We start from the raw sequence: 22,935 nt of genomic DNA on the forward strand, positions 1-22,935 counted from the left end.
TGCACATCCCATGTGCTGAAACTAGAGACTTTTGCCTACCTGTACCCAGAGAGGGGGTGGTGCTCAAGCCTGGTGATATCAGGCGGCACCGCTCCAAGCCCCCCTCAATTACTTCTCACTGCCCATTGGCTGGAATTGGTTCTCTGTGTGATTGTTGCTTCACAATCTTGCATTCATCCTCTTAACCTACCTCATTGTACGTGGTTAATAGTTCAGCTAGTGTTTAAAAAAAAAAAAGTTATATAGAGTTAGTGGTATTGCTCCGCAGTGATGCCCTCACCGGGGCTCAAGCATTACCCTTTGTGTGGAGTGGCAGTTCCCAACAGCGACCCCCAGACGCAGTGTGGAGTACACGCATGATGTCAGCCTACTAGGCTGTGGCAGATTTACTCTGTCTTTCAGTCCTGTCTTCACTGCTGGTCCAGGACTTTGCAAGGCTGACGCTCACTATGGAACCCCAGTTGGAGCGTGTCGCTGAACTGTCAGGCCCTTTGGCACCACCCCGGGAAGCACCCCTCCCAGTGGTTGGCCTGGACACAGCACCAGAGTTAGTACGTGGGTCTTCAGTACTAGGCCTTTCCTAGTCACATCCTTGATGTTGAGGCACTCAGGCGTTCTGGTACCACTGTCTGCATTGAGATCGACCTTGCCTGTGACACTGACATAATCAGCCCCAGGAGTGCTGATTCTGACCTTGTTCTGGGTCATGGATGAGTCTGCTCGTCTGTTGGCCCTCTCTGGACTTGCTCCTCCCCCATGTCTCCGAGGTCCCTGGACTCCTCCATATCAGAGTTGGGATCCTCGTCCTTCTGCTCCACTTCAGTGGAGAAGATTTGAAGACCACCGGTAGACTGCTACTACTACCAGTGTAGGCATGGACCCTGGAGCCAGGACGAAGGCCCCTGGCCTGCACCTACTGGCCACCAATACCTTACCCGTAACTGTGGCCCCCTTGTCCTCAGCAGGAAGCGCCTTGGTCCTGGAGATCTCACTCATTGCCCAAGTCAAAGGTGAGATTAGCTGCACATGCGGCATTGGTGGCTGTGGATTGGCTGCAAGCCCAAGCATTCATGGTTCTCCTTCATGTGGAGCTGCCAGAGTTCCCCCAGCTGGAGATGCTACCTCAGAAGCAGGACCCATCTGTGGCTCAGCCAACAGCCTCATCCGCATCCCCAGATGATGCTGAACTGCCTGGTTTGTCCTCCCCTTCCATCCCGGAGGACTTCAAGGAGCACTAGAACCTTGTACCTTAGGTGACTACATCTCTAGGTATTCAAGCAGAGTTTATCCAGGAGAACACCCATGAACTTGTGGACCTTCTTCAGCATTCTGTCCCGGGGAGAGTGGCCCTCCCAGTTAATGAGGCGCTCCTTGAACTGCGAGAGCCCTTTGGGAATGCCAGCCTCGGTATCACCAGTGGCCAAGCACTTGGAGAAGCGCTGTTTTGTGCCTGTACAAAGATAGAAGGGTTCTATTTCCATCTGTCCGTAAACTCCTTGGTAGTCACAGCGGTGAATGAAAGAGCCCCCAGGGCAGGTTCGAGTCCACCCCCAAGGACAGAGACTCTAAGCATTTGGACCTTTTGGGCAGAAAAATATACATCTGCTCATCATTACAGATGAAGATCATGAACCAGCAAGCTTTGTTGTCCAGATGTGACTTTCGCAATTAGTTGCCCATGGCCAAATCTGAAGAGCCATTGCCCGAGACTTCATGTGATTAATTTTGGATGTTTGTCACCGAGGGCTGCTTGATGGCCAAGATGTCACTGCAGTCCGCCCTTGATCTTGCCGATACCATGGCCAGGGCAATGGCCTCGGTAATTACTATGAGGAGGGCTTCCTGGCTCCAAAACTTGGGAATTGCGCTCAATGTCCAGCAAGTGATTGAGGGACTTGCCTTTCAGTGGCCAAACCTTGTGTTTGGACAAGACTGAAACCGTGCATTCCTTTCAGGATTTGAGGGCTGTCTTAAGGTCTTTGGGGGTGTAGGTGCAAATGCAGAGTCACAACTCTGGAGTGCAGCAAGAACAGCCATACAGGCCTGAGCATCCTATTTTGCAGCCCTTTCCACAGAGATAGGAAGACTACTCCAGGAAGAGGGACATGTCTCACAAGAGGAAGCACTGGAGCTTGGTGCCTGGGCAGTCTGTTCACCCTCCTTCAGCACCTGCTCAGAGCCCATTTTGACACATTGATCCAAAGCACTGTTCCAGATGGGGATAGACTGATGCCATTCCTCTGTTCCTTTGGAGATAGACTGGCCCACTTTTACGATGCCTGGGTCTCAATTATCAGCTGGGTGATAATTGTCAGCTGGGTCCTAGATACTGTCAGGTCGGGCTATGCCATCCAATTCCTCGCCATGCCCTCTCCCCACCTCTGTCCCTCTTCAGGGACCTTTCCCACCAGACACTGCTCTTCCAGCAGGTAGCCCTCTGCTAACTTTGGGAGCAGTGGAGGAAGTTCCGTGAGAACACCAGGGTCACAGGTTCTACTCCTGGTATTTCCTGATACCAAAATCCAAGGATGGGATGAAGCCTATCCTCAACCCCTGCGGACTCATCAAATACATAAGATTCCTCATGGTCACTCTCCAGCTGTCCTCCCAGCTTTGTCTCAGAAGGACTGGTTTGCTGCTCTGGACCTTTAGGATGCTTATTTTCATGTGGCAATTCTTTCAAGTCACAGGAAGTTTCTTCACTTTGTAGTAGGAAAATGCCACTATGAGTAAACGATTCTCCTATTTGGCCTGTCTTCTGCTCCCTCCCTGCAAATTTTCACCAAATGGTCGGCAATGGTCATGGTGTACCTCAGGAGGAAGGGAATCCACATCTTCCCCCTACCTTGACAACTGTTTGCTGAAGGGCGGCTCCAGAGAGGAGGTTCTTGCCCATGTCGACACCACGCTACATTTACTTGACCGTTTAGGACTCATTCTAAACACCATGAAGCCAACCTTGGTTCCCCCTCAACAAATAGAGCTCATTGGGGCACTTTCAGATTCTATGAAGTCAAAGGCAGTCCTGTCGACTTACCGCTTCCAGGCGATTCCACAACTGTGTGTCAGTCTGCAAATGCAACCATCCAGAACAATCCGCATGTGTTTGAGCCTGTTAAGCCACATTTTTGCCTGCACCCAGGTGGTCCAGTTCTCTGGGTTGTGTTGTCAGATGTGGCTCAGGAGGGTTTACTGCCCTGCCTTGCATTTTCTGGACAGGTTGGTTTGCCTTCCTCCACCAGTCCTGGCATCCTTGCGCTGGTGAGACCCAGCACAATGTGTGCCAAGGAGTCCCATTTGCTTGGCCGTGATCAAGTCAGTTGTTACTGACCTATCCCTTCTGGGTTGGGAGGTGCATCTGGACTCACTGAGGAAGGATGGCCTGTGTCTGGAACAGGAAGCTTCGCTCCACATCAATGTGTTGGAACTTTGGGTCATCCACAAAGCATGTCGTGCCTTCCAGAACTGTATCAGACATTGAGTGGTTCACATGTTGACCAACAATATCACCATGATGTGCTATGTGAACAAACAAGGGGGGAGCACAGTTCACGAGCCCATAGTTCAGGCTGAGTAACGTTTTCAGTTGAACAAGAGCTTTAAACTTTTATTTTGTAAAAGATTGCTCTGCCTAGAGGTGATCAACCTGTGGTAGTTCTGCACGGAAGAAGACATCACCCCAGTTATCTGTCCACTTACCAGGAGTCCAGAGCCCTCTTGCAGACCACCTCAGGAGGATTTTCTCCCCAAGCCACAAAGGGTCTGTGAATGCGAGTGTCCTTTGGACTTTTTTTTGGCAGTGTGGGGTATCCCCATGATCAACCTACTTGCGATGAGGGAAAACGGGAAGTGTGACTTACTCTGCTCTGGTGGGGGTCTCAGCCTGGGCTCCTTCTCCTATACCTTCTGCTACAGCTGACAGTATGCCTTCCCTCCTATCCCAATCATTCCCTAAGTAATTGCCAAGCTCAAGATGGATTGAACCAGGCTCATCCTTATCATAGACATAGTGCCGGTTCTCAGACTTCCTTGCCCTGTCCTGTGCCACTTTGTCTCCTTCCTGATCTCCTCACACAGGGCCGCTACCACACCCTGCATCTGGTGGTCAGTGCTCTGCACCTTGCGATGTTGTTGCTGCATGGCTGAACGAGGAGGCAGAGCATTACTCAGAGACTGTCCAACAGATCCTACTCAACAATAGGAAACCTTTCACTAGGATGGCCTACTTGGCAAAGTGGAAGAGGTTTTCATTGTGGTCCTTAGCCCACAAGGCTCATCTGGTGGGGACTTTGATCCAGGACAGACTGGAGTACGTACCGCACCTTCAGGAATCAGGTTTGGCACTCAGTTCACTGAGAGTGCACTTGGCAGCAATATCGGAGTTTCATTTTCCGATCCAAGGGAAATCAGTTCTTTCAGAAATCTCATTGGAAAAGACTTCTCTGGCCTGCATTCTCTAGTCTGAGAGCTGATCCCTTTGTGGGACCTGAACATGTTTTAGTAGCTCTAATAGGGTATCCATTTAAGCCTCTTCCTTCCTATCTGCTGCCCCTCCTGTCTCAGAAAACTGCATTCTTGGTAGCCATTACCTTTGATAGGAGGGTGAGTAAGTTGCAGGCCCTGATGTTGGGGCCTCCTTGTATGCAGTTCTCTAGGGACAGGGTAACACTGCTGCCACATCTGAAGTTCACATCCAAGGTGGTCTTTCAGTTTCATTTGAATCAGTGTGTGTATTTGCATGTTTGTTTCCCAAGCCACATTACTCCCTGGAGGAGCAATGCCTCCATACGTTCAACAATAGATGTTATCTAGCCTTTTATCTGAACAGTTTCGTGTTTTGCCTCTCCTATTTGTATCATATGTGGACTGCATGAAAGGCAGGCAGTCTCTGTGCAGACCATTTCTAGATGGATAACATCTTGCATCAAGACTGCGTATGAGAGAGCATCATTTTATGCCTCAGCAGATGTGGGCTTGTCAGGGTTCATTCCCCACTCTGAACTCTAGGGTACAGATGTGGGGATCCACATGAAAGACCCCTTAAGCTTATTTTTACCAGCTTAGGTTAAAAACTTCCCCAAGGTACAAACTTTGCCTTGTCCTTGAACAGTATGCTACCACCACCAAGTGATTTAGACAAAGAACAGGGAAAGGACCACTTGGAGTCCTATTCCCCCAAAATATTCCCCGAAGCCCTACATCCCCTTTCCTGGGGAACGCTTGATGATGATATCCTCACCAATTGGTACAGGTGAACACAGACCCAAACCCTTGGATCTTAAGAACAATGAAAAATCAATCAGGTTCTTAGAAGAATTTTATTTAAAGAAAAGGTAAAAGTATTTACCATCCTGATTTTACAGAGGTGATTCTTTACAGGGTAATCAGATTAAAAACACAGAGAATCCCTCTAGGCAAAACCTTAAGTTACAAAAAGACCCAAAAACAGGAATACACATTCCCTCCAGCACAGCGAATTTACAAGCCAAAACTGTCAAGGTTCCTCCCCCACTCTGAACTCTAGGGTACAGATGTGGGGACCTGCATGAAAACCTCCTAAGCTTACTTTTACCAGCTTAGGTTAAAACTTCCCCAAGGTACAGATTAATTTTACCCTTTGCCCTTGGAATTTCCACTGCCACCACCAGACTTTAACTGGGTTTACTGGGAAAAGTAGTTTGGACACATCTTTCCCCCCAAATCCTCCCAACCCTTGCACCCCACTTCCTGGGGAAGATTTGTTAAAAATCCTCACCAATTTGCATAGGTGACCACAGACCCAAACCCTTGGATCTCAGAACAATGAAAAAGCATTCAGTTTTCTTACAAGAAGACTTTTAATAGAAGTAAAGGAATCACCTCTGTAAAATCAGGATGGTAGATACCTTACAGGGTAATTAGATTCAAAACATAGAGAATCCCTCTAGGCAAAACCTTAAGTTACAAAAAAAGACACACAGACAGGAATATTCATTCTATTCAGCACAGTTCTTTTCTCAGCCATTTAAAGAAATCATAATCTAACACATACCTAGCTAGATTACTTACTAAAAGTTCTAAGACTCCATTCCTGTTCTATCCCCGGCAAAAGCAGCATACAGACAGACACAGACCCTTCGTTTGTCTCCCTCCTCCCAGCTTTTGAAAGTATCTTGTCTCCTCATTGGTCATTTTGGTCAGGTGCCAGCGAGGTTACCTTTAGCTTCTTAGCTTTACAGGTGAGAGGATTTTTCCTCTGGCCAGGAGGGATTTTAAAGGGGTTTACCCTTCCCTTTATATTTATGACAAAAACAAAGAAAACCTAATGCATTTTCTAGCTAGATTACTTACTGACTTTACAGGAGTTGAAGGGCTTGCATCCTTGATCTGTTCCCGGCAAAGATATCACACAGACAGACAAAAGCCTTCCCCGCCCCCCCCCTCACCTCCAGATTCAAAAGTATCTTGTTTCCTCATTTGGTCATTTTGGGTCAGGTGCCAGTGGGGTTACCTTAGCTTCTTAACCCTTTACAGGTGAAAGGATTTTGCCTCTGGCCAGAAGGGATTTTATAGCACTGTATACAGAAAGGTGATTATCCTTCCCTTTATATTTATGACAGGGCTCATTCAATGAGAGCACATGCAATGTCACTAGTGTTCCTCAATGACATTTCCATATTGGACATTTGCAGGGCCACCACATGATTGTCCATACATACATTTATGATCACTGCTTCTTCCAGAGCGGACGCTAATGTTGGAAGAACAGTCCTATGATCCTTACTCAGATAGACTCCAAGCCTCACCTCCGGATGGGGGGTACTGCTCACAAGTCACCTACCTGGAATACACATTTGCATCTACTTGAAGAAGTGGTCACTTACTGTAACTATGGTTCTTCGAGATGTGAGGCAGTCGTATTCCACGACCCACCCTCCGTCCCCTCTGCATCAGAGTCTTCCCCAGGATGTCTTGTGCAAAGGAACTGATGGGGGTTCCAAGCCCATTCCCTTCCACCTTATATACCCCCTTGCCTCTGTTTGCTGGAAGTTGGGGATGGATCATACGATGATTACCTGTTCTGTTCATTCCCTCTGAAGCACCTGACTTTGGCCACTGTCAGAAGACAGGATACTGTACTAGATGGACCTTTTGGTTTGACCCAGTATGGCCATTCTTACGTTCTTATTCTGCTTTATTTAGCTTGCCTAGGTGTAGCCCAAATTGTAGAATGACTGGTGTGCTCCTTGCATTTTGTCTTGTCTTTTTTAAACTGACTTTCTGGAAGGAGATCACCAATCTGAAGAAGCCCTGCCTTGGTATTAACCTATAGTTGCTTCAAGATAAGTAAAAGTTCTATCTGGGGCTGCGAAAGAAGGGGCTGCTGGGAGGAGGCACCAAAAGCTCAGCAAACAGGTAGAGATGGAGTTACCTGCAACAAAGAGGAGCAGTGGTCCAGATTTCGGACTTGTGATCTTCTCTGCAGACATTCACTGTGCAAGCTGACACCAAATTCTCAACAGTGAAAGGTCAATTTAAAGGAGCAGGGCTGTTGGCTAATTGAATAATATTTTACAGGTTTAAAAACTCATTAACATCTTAAAGCAATAAAAATGCAAAGTTTTCTAGAAATACAAGGAAAAATGTTGTCCGGACAGGTCAATTCCTGTGATAAGTGGGAAGGAAAGTAAAGTTGCCATATCAAAACTTTTGTTTTGGTACACTCAAGAATATCTGTTCAGATTTCTTGTTGCTTCTAGTCAGGGTACAGATTCTCAGTTCAAATTCAACGTTATTTGGCATGGCAATAGACTAACATAGAATCCTAGAAATGTAGGTCTGGACGGAACCTTGAGAGGGCATACAGTCCAGCCCCCTACACTGAAGGAAGACGAATTGTTCCTAACACATCCCTGGCAGATGTTTGTCTAACGTGTTCTTAAAGCCCTCCAGTGACCGGGATTCTACAATCTCCCTTGGAAGCCTATGCCAGTGCTTAAATATTCTTATAGTTAAAAAGTTTTTCTTAATATCTAACCTAAATCTCACTTGCTGTAGATTAAGCTGATTATTTCTCATCCTATTTTCAGTAGACGTGGAGAACAATTGATCACTTTCTTCTTTATAACAACCCTTAACATATTTGAAGATGGTTATCAGGTGCCCTCCCCACCCCCTCTCTTTTCTTAGGACTTATTATGCCAGTTTTTAACCTTCCATCATAGTTCAGGTTTTCTAAACCTTTTACCATTTTTGTTGCTTTCCTCTGGATTCTTTCAAGTTTGTCCACATATTTTCTAAAGTGTGCTGACCAGAACTGGACGTAATACTCTAGCTGAGACTTCACCAGTGCCAAGTGGAACAATTACATACGATAGTCCTGTGAATACATCCCAGAATATTAGCCTTTTTTGTGAGTGCATCACATCATTGACTCACATTCAGTTTGTGATCCTCTATAACTCCCTTTTCAGCAGTACTACCACCTAGGTAATTATTTTCTATTTTGTAATTATGCATTTGATTTTTCCTCCCTAAGTGTAGTACTTTGTACTTGTCTTTATAGAATTTCATCTTGTTGATTTTAGACAAATTCTCCTCCAATTTGTTAGTCATTCTGAATTCTTACCTTGTCTTCCAAAGTGGTTGGAGCCCTTCTCAGCTTGGTGTTGTCTACAAATGTTATAAGCATATTCTACACTCCATTATCCAAGTCCTTAAAGAAAACATTGACTGGTACTGGACCCAGCATAGACCCCTGCAGGACCCCACTAGATCGATCCCCCTAATTTGACAGAGATCCATTGTAACTACTCTTTCCATATGGTCTTTCAACCAGTTTTGCACCCACCTTATGGTAAGTGCACCCCATATTTCATTGGGATTCCAAGTTAGTAACCCAAGGTTAATGTACAGTTTTATATTGAATAAACAAATTGTTTTAGTATTTAGTCAAGCTTGTAGTTAAACTCCCAAGATGTGTGGGGTTCTTCCTAGCACAAAAGTCAGCACTTGTCAGAATATACTACCTAATTTTTTTCTTTAGAGCATGAAAAATCCTTGTCTGGTGTTCCTTGTTCTTTGGAATTACAATACTGGAAAGTCACTAGTTACATCTGTACTTGTGTGCATATATAGGCATTTGTTTTTGCAAGTTTGAGATATTTCTAGTGTCCTCTATAATTTACGAAGTTTAGAGTTACTAAAATAGAATGAGTCACATTGATATTTTTTTTTCTTTTTGGTAAATATTTGGCTATTTTTAAGAGATGCTTTGCCAAGATATGTCCCTGGAGGTTGTTATCTTAATTTTTGTTTTGAATAATCTAAACAGTTAGTTTAAATGTCAGGAATCCCTTGGAAAGCACAGAGTATAGTACAATGAACCCTCTGACTGTGTCTGATTTTCAGGAACAAGCTGTTAGAATTTTAAAATTTATCAGGTGGTACTGTTTACATGTATCTGTTGCTCCGCCTTATTGTTAAGCAGCCAGAAATACGTTCAACATGAGTGCTTCACAACAAGAAACCTCTTTATGTGAACTTTGTGTTCATCTCAAAGAGAAGGAGGCCAATTTACTACCACTTGGAGGTACTAGAGATTGAAATGAAATAAATGTTGGTCTGTCTTGCACATTTTATTTACTAATCTGAGGGAATTGTATAGAAAGCTTTTTTATTGGTGTTTCTTAGTAGCTTTGAGATAGTTAAATAAAGTCATTTTAATTTTTTTAAATAAATGCTGTAACTCGCCTAAAAGATGAAGCACAAACAGCTAATTGCAAATAGTCCAGTTCGTTACTACTTAATATGGTAGTGATAAACCTCCTTTTTCATATTTGTAAGAGCTCCCTTGCCTGCTCTGCTGCTGCCTAACACATTGAAAGAACTCACAAGACAGGCAGGCTACCCCTTAAAACTACATTAAGTACTGAAATATAGACATAATTTTGAAAGTAAACCTGTTGTTTGTGAGCAGGCATATAACATTTTCTTAACGCCTTTGCACCGAATACACTAATAGCATTCAAAATGCTCTGTTTTTGCTGCTGCTAACCAATGAAGATTCTCAGTCTCTCTTCCGTGATGGAGGTTGTTCTTCAAAGTTGGTGCTTCCTCTGTTGTGGCAGATGTATACATCTCTGAAACTTATCACTGTCTACATATATGATTTTCCTTGCCTGCCTTCTGTTTTATAAAATGTTCTAGAGCTATTGGTGATATCAAGAACCATAAATTACTGATGAGCAGTTTTTGGTATCGCCCAAACAGTAATTAAAAGCACTTTAGAATATTAAAGAGGATCAGGCATTGGAGGCTTAATTAATAATACAAAAATAACTTTTTCTGGTGCTTTATAGAGGTGGGGCCTGAACTGTAAATAAGGCTCCAGATCCAAACTTCTTCCCTAGGATTGTAGGTTGTTGGATCTGTAGTTATGATCCTTTAGGGTACTTTATGCCAACATTCAACTAAGTGGGTCTGTGGGCTGTATGTAGAATTATCCCCTTTTCTGAAAAATTCTCTGGAGTCTGAGAGTGAGAACAGGTATAGGCTGTTTAACTAAGCACGTGTCTGAATTGAACCCTTTTCCTAAAGAGGCTATGTCAAATTCTGTAATATATTTAGACCAATGACCATTTGGGGCTTATAGAATGTAAATGGAAAGAAATTAAAATAGGAATTATTTAACCTTATGCTACACCTATATCAAATAAATGTGCAACAATCTAATGCAAGCAACTTGCATTGTAGAATCTGGTGTCCATGTGTTTTGATATCCCTTGTTAGGGCTCTACCCTACAGACAGTTTTACTAATTACACTGTAAACTATACTTTAAAAAGTAATTTTTAATTGAGTTCTTGTAGTAGAAAGTTATAACAACAGATATGACATTGGAATGATGGATTGTAACTATTTTAGAACATTAAGTAATGCCAGTTAAATGAGTGTTTTGTGAATGGTTCAAGTGACCTTCATTAAAACTTTAACTCACAGTGACTGGAATTCCTTCAGCTTTACTGCTTAGAGTGACTATTTACATATTTGTAACAGTTGTTAAATAGATGTTTTAGAGTTCTTATAAATCTTCTGCGGCTTGTAAATGGCTTTAGGTCTATATATTGGGATTAAACAAACTGCTCTGAATTACATTAGATTGACTACATCACATAGCCTGACACAAAAACTGTCCTAGTGGCATGCTTGTGGTCACAGTAGAGCTTGAAATAAATCTTTAAAGCCTATCCTTTGTCCTATCTACATTGTATATAACATGAATTGTTATGATGTAATTTTAGATTGTTGCATTAAATGTGTAATAAATAATACTTGACAAATTCAAATGATTTGAGAGGTAGTATGATTTATTAACATTTGTAATTCAAGATTTTAAGGTCTTTGGGATCAAGGACCCAGCAGGAGAAGTTTTATTTTTTCTAAGGGACAAAATGGAAAAATAATAATATTTTAGATTATCGTTAGTTTTTAATTGTTCCCCTCCTCTTAAGTATATGTTCATTTTTAAAAAAAACCAAATTGTAAGGTTTCTTCCTTTTAACGAAGCTATAAGAACCCTACATGGAATTTTTCCCTAAATACTTAAAGCCTATCCATTATTCTGTTTATAGTACTGCTACCTCATTAATAGCATATATATATTTTATAACATTTTATGCTGAAATGATTTTACTCTCAAAAATATTATCAGGAAAAAGTAGAAATTGGTTTTCATTTCCTGTTCAGGTTAAGTAGCTTATTTTAATGTTCATATTCTGATGGTTTTCTTGATGTAATGGCAATAGGCTAGGTCCATAAAATTGTATTTTTTTGTTTGTTTGTTTGTTTCAGAACCCTGTCAAGAAAATTCCAGACTCTCATGAAATTACACTCCTGCACGGGACCAAAACAGTAAGTGATAACTCCTAGATTTTTTATATTCTAATGGATTTCTCCAGAATTTTTGAACCACTTATGACAAATGAGATAAATATATATTTGGTTGCAACAGCAATAAAGCTAAAAATGAAATACAGTAGGAAAAGGTGAGTAACCTCTGGGCAGCCACCAGTGCCAATACAAAGTTCCTTTCTGGACTCTGCAGCTATGAAGATGAGCAACAAAAGAACTGATATTTGGAGGCGAAGATGGAGGTCATTAAGATTGATGGGTGCAAAGTGCTTTTCTTTTTTTCTTTTTTTTTTTTTTCAAGAAAGTCCTCAAGTGCCTTGGAGGGGTGGCTGCTGATATTTGTAGTTTGTGGCTGCGGGTAAATCCTTAACTGGAAAACTGGATCATAAGAACAGAATCCTGTTGGGAAATAATTTAAGCTCCTCCGATCAACTATTTTCCAAAAAGGATTAGGAAAATAGCAAATGACAAGAAGTCCATGTCAGATGGGCAGGATCCCCTGGGAGAATAACATGAGGGGGAAAGGAGTCCAGGAGAGTTGGCTGTATTTTAAAGAATCCTTATTAAGGTTACAGGGACAAACTATCCCCATGTGTAAAAAGAATAGTAAATATGGCAGGCGACCAGCTTGGCTTAACAGTGAAATCCTTGCTGCTCTTAAATACAAAAAAGAAGCTTACAAGAAGTGGAAGATTGGACAAATGACCAGGGAAGAGTATAAAAATATTGCTCGGGGATGCAGGAGTGAAATCAGGAAGGCCAAATGACACTTGGAGTTGCAGCTAGCAAGAGATGTTAAGAGTAACAAGAAGGGTTTCTTCAGGTATGTTAGCAACAAGAAGAAAGTCGAGGAAAGTGTGGGCCCCGTACTGAATGAGGGAGAAAACCTAGTGACAGAGGATGTGGAAAAAGCTAATGTACTCAATGCTTTTTTTTGCCTCTGTCTTCACGAACAAGGTCAGCTCCCAGACTACTGCACTGGGCAACACAGCATGGGGAGGAGGTGACCAGCTCTGTGTGGAGAAAGAAGTGGTTTGGGACCATTTAGAAAAGCTGGACGAGCACAAGTCCATGGGGCCGGATGCACTGCAACCGAGAGTGCTAAAGGAGTTGGCGGATGTGATTGCAGAGCCATTGGCCATTATCTTTGAAAACTCATGGCGATCGGGGGAAGTCCCGGACGACTGGAAAAAGGCTAATGTAGTGCCCATCTTTAAAAAAGGGAAGAAGGAGGATCCTGGGAACTACACACCAGTCAGCCTCACCTCAGTCCCTGGAAAAATCATGGAGCAGGTCCTCAAGGAATCAATTCTGAAGCACTTAGAGGAGAGAAACATGATCAGGAACAGTCAGCATGGATTCACCAAGGGCAAGTCATGCCTGACTAATCTAATTGCCTTCTATGACTAGATAACTGGCTCTGTGGATGAGGGGAAAGCGGTGGACGTGTTGTTCCTTGACTTGAGCAAAGCTTTTGACACGGTCTCCCACAGTATTCTTTCCAGCAAGTTAAAGAAGTATGGGCTGGATGAATGGACTGGAAGAAGTATGGGAAGTTTTTGGAAAGCGTAGAGGACAATTTCCTGGTGCAAGTGCTAGACGAGCCAACTGGGGGGGAGCTTTTCTTGACCTCTTGCTCACAAACAGGAAAGAATTAGTGGGGGAAGCAAAAGTGGATGGGAATCTGGAAGGCAGTGACCATGAGATGGTCGAGTTCAGGATCCTGACACAGGGAAGAAAGGTGAGCAGCAGGATACGGACCCTGGACTTCAGGAAAGCAGACTTTGACTCCCTCACGGGGCGGATGGGTAAGATCCCCTGGGGGACTAACATGAAGGGGAAAGGAGTCCAGGAGAGCTGGCTGTATTTCAAGGAATCCCTGTTGAGGTTACAGGGACAAACCATCCCAATGAGTCGAAAGAATAGTAAATATGGCAGGCGACCAGCTTGGCTTAATGGTGAAATCCTAGCGGATCTTAAACATAAAAAAGAAGCTTACAAGAAGTGGAAAGGACATATGACCAGGGAAGAGTATAAAAATATTGCTCGGGCATGTAGGAATGAAATCAGGAGGGCCAAATCGCACCTGGAGCTGCAGCTAGCAAGAGATGTCAAGAGTAACAAGAAGGGTTTCTTCAGGTATGTTGGCAACAAGAAGAAAGCCAAGGAAAGTGTGGGCCCCTTACTGAATGAGGGAGGCAACCTAGTGACAGAGGATGTGGAAAAAGCTAATGTACTCAATGCTTTTTTTGCCTCTGTCTTCACTAACAAGGACAGCTCCCAGACTGCTGCGCTGGGCATCGCAACATGGGGAGTAGATGGCCAGCCCTCTGTGGAGAAAGAGGTGGTCAGGGACTATTTATAAAAGCTGGACGTGCACAAGTCCATGGGGCCGGACGAGTTGCATCCGAGAGTGCTAAAGGAATTGGCGGATGTGATTTCAAAGATAATGGCCATTATCTTTGAAAACTCGTGGCGAACGGGGGAAGTCCCGGATGACTGGAAAAAGGCTAATGTAGTGCCAATCTTTAAAAAAGGGAAGAAGGAGGATCCTGGGAACTACAGGCCAGTCAGCCTCACCTCAGTCCCCGGAAAAATCATGGAGCAGGTCCTCAAGGAATCAATCCTGAAGCACTTAGACGAGAGTAAAGTGATCAGGAACAGTCAGCATTGATTCACCAAGGGAAGGTCATGCCTGACTAATCTAATCGCCTTCTGTGATGAGATTACTGATTCTGTGGATGAAGGGAAAGCAGTGGATGTATTGTTTCTTGACTTTAGCAAAGCTTTTGACACTGTCTCCCACAGTATTCTTGTCAGCAAGTTAAAGAAGTATGGGCTGGATGAATGTACTATAAGATGGGTAGAAAGTTGGCTAGATTGTTGGGCTCAACGGGTAGTGATCAATGGCTCCATGTCTAGTTGGCAGCCGGTGTCAAGTGGAGTGCCCCAGGGGTCGGTCCTGGGGCCGGTTTTGTTCAATATCTTCATAAATGATCTGGAGGATGGTGTGGATTGCACTCTTAGCAAATTTGCGGATGATACTAAACTGGGAGGAGTGGTAGATACGTTGGAGGGCAGAGATAGGATACAGAGGGACCTGGACAAATTGGAGGATTGGGCCAAAAGAAACCTGATGAGGTTCAATAAGGATAAATGCAGGGTCCTGCACTTAGGACGGAAGAACCCAATGCACAGCTACAGACTAGGGACCGAATGGCTAGGCAGCAGTTCTGCGGAAAAGGACCTAGGGGTGACAGTGGACGAGAAGCTGGATATGAGTCAGCAGTGTGCCCTTGTTGCCAAGAAGGCCAGTGGCATTTTGGGATGTATAAGTAGGGGCACTGCCAGCAGATTGAGGGACGTGATCGTTCCCCTCTATTCGACATTGGTGAGGCCTCATCTGGAGTACTGTGTCCAGTTTTGGGCCCCACACTACAAGAAGGATGTGGATAAATTGGAGAAAGTCCAGCGAAGGGCAACAAAAATGATTAGGGGTCTGAAACACATGACTTATGAGGAGAGGCTGAGGGAACTGGGATTGTTTAGTCTGCAGAAGAGAAGAATGAGGGGGGATTTGATAGCTGCTTTCAACTACCTGAGAGGTGGTTCCAAAGAGGATGGTTCTAGACTATTCTCAGTGGTAGAAGATGACAGGACAAGGAGTAATGGTCTCAAGTTGCAGTGGGGGAGGTTTAGGTTGGATATTAGGAAAAACTTTTTCACTAGGAGGGTGGTGAAACACTGGAATGCGTTACCTAGGGAGGTGGTAGAATCTCCTTCCTTAGAAGTTTTTAAGGTCAGGCTTGACAAAGCCCTGTCTGGGATGATTTAATTGGGGATTGGTCCTGCTTTGAGCAGGGGGTTGGACTAGATGACCTCCTGAGGTCCCTTCCAACCCTGATATTCTATGATTCTATGATTCTATGACTATAAGGTGGATAGAAAGCTGGCTAGATTGTCGGGCTCAACAGGTAGTGATCAATGGCTCCATGTCTAGTTGGCAGCCGGTATCAAGTGGAGTGCCCCAAGGGTCGGTCCTTGGGCAGGTTTTGTTCAATATCTTCATAAATGATCTGGAGGATGGTGTGGATTACACCCTCAGCAAGTTTGCAGATGACACTAAACTGGGAGGAGAGGTAGATACGCTGGAGGGTAGGGATAGGATACAGAGGGCCCTAGACAAATTAGAGGATTGGTCCAAAAGAAATCTGATGAGGTTCAACAAGGACAAGTACAGAGTCCTGCACTTAGGATGGAAGAATCCCATGCACCGCTACAGACTAGGGACCGATTGGTTAGGCAGCAGTTCTGCGGAAAAGGACCTAAGGGTGACAGTGGACGAGAAGCTGGATATGAGTCAGCAGTGTGCCCTTGTTGCCAAGAAGGCCAATGGCATTTTGGGATGTATAAGTAGGGGCATTGCCAGCTGATCGAGGGACGTGATCGTTCCCCTCTATTCGACATTGGTGAGGCCTCATCTGGAGTACTGTGTCCAGTTTTGGGCCCCACGCTACAAGAAGGATGTGGAAAAATTGGAAAGAGTCCAGCGGAGGGCAACAAAAATGATTAGGGGACTGGAACACATGACTTATGAGGAGAGGCTGAGGGAACTGGGATTGTTTAGTCTGTAGAAGAGAAGAATGAGGGGGGATTTGATAGCTGCTTTCAACTACCTGAAAGGGGGTTCCAAAGAGGTTGGATCTAGACTGTTCTCAGTGGTAGCTGATGACAGAACAAGGAGTAATTGTCTCAAGTTGCAGTGGGGGAGGTTTAGGTTGGATATTAGGAAAACCTTTTTCACTAGGAGGGTGGTGAAACACTAGAATGCGTTACCTAGGGAGGTGGTGGAATCTCCTTCCTTAGATATTTTTAAAGTCAGGCTTGACAAAGCCCTGTCTGGGATGATTTAATTGGGGATTGGTCCTGCTTTGAGCAGGGAGTTGGACTAGATGACCTCCTGAGGTCCCTTCCAACCCTGATATTCTATGATTCTATGAACCCACTGAAGTCTTGATATTCATGTGGGGGTCATTCACAACTCCAGAAGAATTCAAAGTTTCTGCCTGAGAAGAAAGCAAAAATTAGAGGTAATATCAAAATTTTAACTGATGCGACAATCCAAGTCCCAATAATGTTGTCCTTTTGCACATTTATCATACCATTCACAAGAGAACCCTCTCGAGTGAACCTTAGGACATGTGCAGTTTTTTACCTTTGAAGATGTGCAGTGAATGAAGCAAGAGGCTTGCTTTCTCCTGCAGACTTCCTACAGATTCTTCCCCTCAAGGAGGATGACTATTTTGCCAAATTTCATCTTTTTCCTCAGTTTAATACAGGAGCTGTTTAATAAATTCCAAAACAAACACATAAATAAACATAAATATTGCAGACATTATTTTGAAATTGAAAGTGGATCCCTCCTCATATTCAAAGAAGGCTGAACCATTTTGGTTCAAACTTAAAAAAACAAAAATTACCTTCTCATGGAAAATTTCTGACTGATAGATGAAAGTTAAGAGCAAATGAAAATTGGAAGGTGGGGGCAAGGAGATTACAGTGGAAATGCTAATACAAACGTAACATTAGTGGCTAATAATTACTAACCTCTAAAGTGTGTGAGTGCTGTCTCGAGAGAAAAAACCTTGAGCTAGAATAACTCCCCAACCAACATGGTTAGAGTGGTCCTGCTTGTAGGGCAGACTTTCTTTCACTAGATTTTCTTGGTGGAGCTGCATAAGCAGTTTATGATTTCTTTGACTGCTCACAGCAGGATGCTGTGCCACCAAGCTTTTCAATTTTTAATATCTGTGTAAACCTATAGCATTTCTTCCGGTTCTGATGTATCTCTGATAGAGAAACTGTTTGAAGTGCCAGTAGGACTTCAATGAAAGTAGTAATCCCTGCTGTATAGTTTTTCTGTATGTGTAAATGATAATGCTTAAACATTTTTGAATTTTTAAGTGTGTGTATGTATGATGCCTGAATTTACTGGAAAAAAAAAAAGTCAGGGTTTAATGTGGTTTTTTAGACTCATCATAGAAATGATTTTTTTTCATAGAGCAGCAGTTAAACATGGTATTTAAATTGCTGGTGCAATAAAACCTTCATGATACCAGGTCAGAAATGTCTTTCTTTTCTGGGGTAGCTCAGTTTCATCAATGACTGTAAACATGATAATATTCAGAGTGTGTTATTTCACTAATAAAGCATGTTCCTTTTTTTATCCCAAATATTCATTTTTAGTGTATTCTTACTTTGTATTAAATACAAAAATATTACAGCGTAATAAATCAGAGCAAATCAGACGGGCCCTACACTGAAATTCAGGAAAGCATGATCCAGCATCTTAAAAAAAAACCTAAGTTCTGATCCCGGCTCTGCCACTCATTTGGTATGTGACCTTGGAAAAGTCCCCATATCAATCTGTCTTTTTACCTATGTGTAAAATGTGAATAATTACACTTATCCAAGTTTTGTACAATATTTTGAGATCTGTGGGTGGAAATCTGTGTAGAAATGTTTCAGCTGTGAGCTCTTTGGGTAGGGGCTGTGTTCTTGTGTGTGAGGAAGGTACATAGCATATTATAAATAACTCTTTTCTTCCCTGTCACAGACACATAAATTTCTCATCTGCTTTCTTCCTGTAATCCCTTCTCTTGCACCAGTGACCCCATCCTATCTCATCTCCTGACATCTATTATGCTCACTTTTATCCCCTTCCTCACTCTTCATCTAAACACCTGACTTTGCTCTGGCTCCTCTCCTCACAATACAAGCGTACGTTAGTATCTTCCATTTTAAAAGAAACCCATCCCTGACTGCACTTGCTTTTCCAACTACTGCTTCGTCTTCCACCTCCCTTTCATCTCTAGGATTATAGAACATGCTGTCTACAAAAGCTGTCTGGAGTTGCTCTCTTCCAATTCCATCCTAGACCCTCTCCGATCTGACTTCCACCCTTTGCGCTCCAGTGAAACTGCTCTTGCCAAAGTCTCTAATGACCTTTTCCTAGACAGATCTCAGAAACAGTATTCCATCCTCATCTTCCTTGACCAGTCAGCTGCCTTTGACCATACTCTTCTTGAAGTCTTGCCCTCCCTTTTCTCTGTCCTCTCCTGGTACTCTTCCTACCTCTCTAATTACTCCTGCAGTGTGTCCTTCAGAGAATCCTTCTCACCCTCTCCCCCCTACTTTCTGTAGGGTCTCCATAGGTCTTTGTCTTTGGTCCCTATCCCTTCTCCTGAACACCTTATCTCTGGGTAATCTCATCTGCAAACAGAAATTCAACTACCATCTCTGTACGGTCATTTTAGAAACTATCTTTGCATCTGTCCTGAAGTGACATGTACCTAGTCAACACGGGGATAGTGGAAATCCCTCCATTATTGTTGAGTTTTTTATTTTAATAGCCTCTCTAATCTCTCTGAGTATTTCACAGTCTCTGTCACCATCCTGGTCAGGTGGTCGGTAATATATCCCTGCTGCTATAGGTAGGTTTAGTTTATAGCTAAATCTTACATTTTTTTTCTGTATTTCTAAGATGTGTCCTTTCCTATCTATCCCACAGCTAAACTCTTGTCGAAGCTCTCTTTGTCTTGCTTCTTGATTACTTCCACATCCTTTTCTTTGGCTTTGATCAGTACAGTCTTGTCATGCTTAGGTCCCTCGAGAATGCTGCTGCAAAGGTCATTTTCCTAGCCTGTCACTTTGAATATGTAGCTCCTCTCTGTGTATCCTTCCAGTGGATTACCCCTTCTTTATTGCATCAAACATAAGTCTTCACTTTCAAAGCTCTTCATGGATTATTTCTACCCTACCTACGATTTCTCATTCACTATCAAGATGTCCATATCCAGCCTCTGATTGGCCCATGGTGCCAGCACCTTCGCCTTGTTAAATTTTTGAAACACCTTTGTGCTTTCTCCATGCTGCCCCTCATGCTTCTGATGAGCTTCCCGGAGATTTGTGCAAAAGTAACTCATTAGCCTACTTCAAATTCCTGCTTAAAAATATCTCTCCTTTACCCATGATGCCTACAAAAACTTGACGATAGTTAAGGCACTAGTATACTGATACCACTACCTGTCATGCTGACCAATATTGTCTCATTGTTTCCTTGTACTCCCTATCTGTATTCATGTGTTGTCTCTTTTGTGTTATATTTAGATTCTGAGATATTAGGGGTAGAGATAGTCTCTTTGTTTTGTGTTTGTACAATCCTTAGTACATTGTGTTTCAGGTCCATGGCACTATGGTATCTTTTCTGATGAGATTACAAGTTTGGTTGATAAAGATAATAGTTTTCATGTAACATACTGAGACATCTGTAAGGTGTTTGACTTGCTACCACACAACGTTTAAATTCTAAGAACTAGAATGATATAATATTAGCATGGCACACATTTAATGGATTAAACACTGGCTAAATGATAGGTCTCAATGTAATTATAAACAGGTAATCTGATGAAGTGAGCTGTAGCTCACGAAAGCTTATGCTCAAATAAATTTGTTAGTCTCTAAGGTGCCACAAGTACTCCTTATCATTGAGTGGGTGTTTTTCTAGTTGGGTTCTTCAGGGATCGACTCTTGGCCCTACACTGTATAACATTTTTATCAATGACCTGGAAGAGAACATAAAATCACTGACAATGTTTGCAGATGACACAGATTGGGGAGTGCTAAATAATCAAGAGAACAGGCCTCTGATACTGAGCCATTTGGATTGCTTGGTAAACTTGGCGTAAGCAAACAATATGCATTTTAATATGGCTAAATGTATATATCAAGGAACAAAGAACATAGGCCGTACTTGCTGAATGGAAGACTCTATACTGGGAAGAAGTGACTCAGAAAAAGATTTGGGGTTCATGGTGGATAATCAGCTGACCGTGAACTCCCAGTGTGATACTGTGTCCAAAAGGGCAAATGTGATCCTTTGATCTGTAAACAGGAGAATCTTGTGCAGGAGTAGGAGATTTTACCTCTGTGTGTGGCACTGTTGTTACCACTAGTGGAATACAGTCTTCAGTTCTGGTGTCCACAATTCAAGAAGGATATTTATATATTGGAGATGGTTCAGAGAAGAGCCACAACAATGATTAAAGGACTAGAAAATATGCCTTATATTGACAGTAAATCTATTTAGCTTAATAAAGAGAAAATTAAGAGGAGACTTGATTAGTCTATAAGTACACTAGAACCTCAGAGTTAGAAACACCAGAGTTACGAACTGAACAGTAAACCACACACCTCATTTGGAACTGGAAGGACACAATCAGGCAGCAGCAGAGACTAAAATAAAAAAGGGAGGGGGAGGCAAATACAGTACAGTACTGTGTTAAACGTAAACTACTAAAAAAATAAAGGGAAAGCAGTATTTTTTCTTCTTCATAGTAAATCTTCAAAGCTGTTTTAAGTCAGTGTTCAGTTCTTCTTCAAGTGCTTGCTCATATCCATTCCCTGTCAGGTGTGCGCGCACCGCATTTACCGTTGCCAGAGATATTTTCCCCTGTTGTATCCGTAGGGCCAGCTCTAGTGCCCCTGGAGGCTCGCACTCATGTGCCGGTATAAGGGGCGCCACCTAAGTGACATCACCCTGCCTATGCACCAGACTTCAATGCAGGTCCAGCTAGGGAGCTTGGCTCTCAGGGCAGTTGCTGCTTCAATGGCAGTATTGGAACCCGTGGGAGTTCCTAGCGGTGCCTGGGCCATTCTCTCAGCCACTGTCTTCAGCGGTCTCCGAAAGGCCACGGGTTCCACCCCCACCTAAACCAGTTTCAGGGGCTGACTCAGACTCCAACCACAGCAGCAAGACCCCAGTGGTTCCCCCGGAAGAGGCAACCCATCATGAGGCAACCTAGTCCCTACGGTAGTGGTGGCATCCTCCTCATTCCCTGATGAAGTGGTTTCAGGCTCCACAAACCCGCTGCCTCTGGAGGCCTTTAGGGCTCATCAGGATCTCCTTAAAAGATTCACTGCTAACCTTGGGCTGGAGGCAAAGGAATTGAAGGAGCCCACGGACAGCCTATTTGATGATATCTTGGCTGCAGTGGGGCCCTCTAAAATGGCCTTGCCAGTTCATGAGGGGGTGGTAAAGCTGGTCAAGGCGCTCTGGCAGACCCCAGCGTCTCTGCCACCGATATCTAAAAAAGTGGAGAAAACATACTGTGACGGGTTGAGTCACAAAGACCCCCTTGTGACTGCCACCTGATCTGCTGAGACTATCTCTGAGCCCATTTTCCCTGGCAGCTTGGGACTTCAGTACCCTGTCTTGTTGAGCTTCAGTACCCTCAGAGCTTTTGGGGGACGTGGTTCAGACCTGGTCTGTGTTTGTAGCAGACTAGCGTGTCTGGCTTGACAAGGCAAGGGTTCTCTGTCTGATGTCTTCCTGCTCTCATGGAAGGATGACCTGCTGTACACCTTCCGAATTATTCCCCTGACGACCAAAGAGAACAAGGTAAGCATTATCGTGATCGCCCTAGCGTGGTCGCGTTAACATTGCGCGTCTGTCGTGCTTCTAGATCTCACAGTGGCAGCCCCGTGAATGAACCTGTAGGTTGGACCTAATCTTGCAAGATTGCAGACAGCTTCTTCACCTGAACCTCACCTCCCTGCACCTGACAGCATGGCTGCTGCATGGTTAAATCCGGACGCACAGGCCTGTTCGGAAAAAGTACAGTAGGTCTTGCTAGGTAGCAGGAAACCCTCTACTAGAGCTACCTACCAGGCCAAGTGGAAGCGCTTGTCTTGCTCGGCAGCCGCGCGGAGCCTTTGCCTGACTCAAGCTTCTCTGCAGTCCATCTTAGACTGTTTACTTGGTCTGAAGCACCAAGGCCTATCATTATCATTGCTCCAGGTCCACTTGGTAGCCATCTCAGCATTCCACCCACCAATTCAAGGCACATGGATCTTTTCCCATGAGATGACAAGGAGGCTCATCACATCATGGAAAGTTCCCCACCCAATTCCTCTGTGGGATTTAAACTTTGTCCTAGCCAGACTCATTGGCTCCCTTTTCGAGCTCATGGCATGTGACTCCCTG

General features: G+C 43.7%; 1 protein-coding gene across 2 annotated transcripts in view; it reads left to right on the top strand.

The window, feature by feature from the left end:
* The window catches only part of WDR70 (WD repeat domain 70), a 265,961-nt gene that overhangs the window by 72,936 nt on the left and 170,090 nt on the right, over positions 1–22,935 (top strand). The window contains exon 6 of one of the 2 annotated variants that reach the window (XM_074952491.1): positions 11,832–11,891. The exons of the other annotated variant lie outside the window; for it this stretch is intronic. Coding sequence (XP_074808592.1) covers positions 11,832–11,891 — 60 coding nt within the window. The remainder of the gene's footprint in view (positions 1–11,831; positions 11,892–22,935) is intronic. 2 annotated transcript variants of the gene reach the window in all.

This window comes from Natator depressus, chromosome 5 (assembly GCF_965152275.1).
Source record: "Natator depressus isolate rNatDep1 chromosome 5, rNatDep2.hap1, whole genome shotgun sequence".
NCBI classification, from domain to species: Eukaryota; Metazoa; Chordata; order Testudines; family Cheloniidae; genus Natator; species Natator depressus.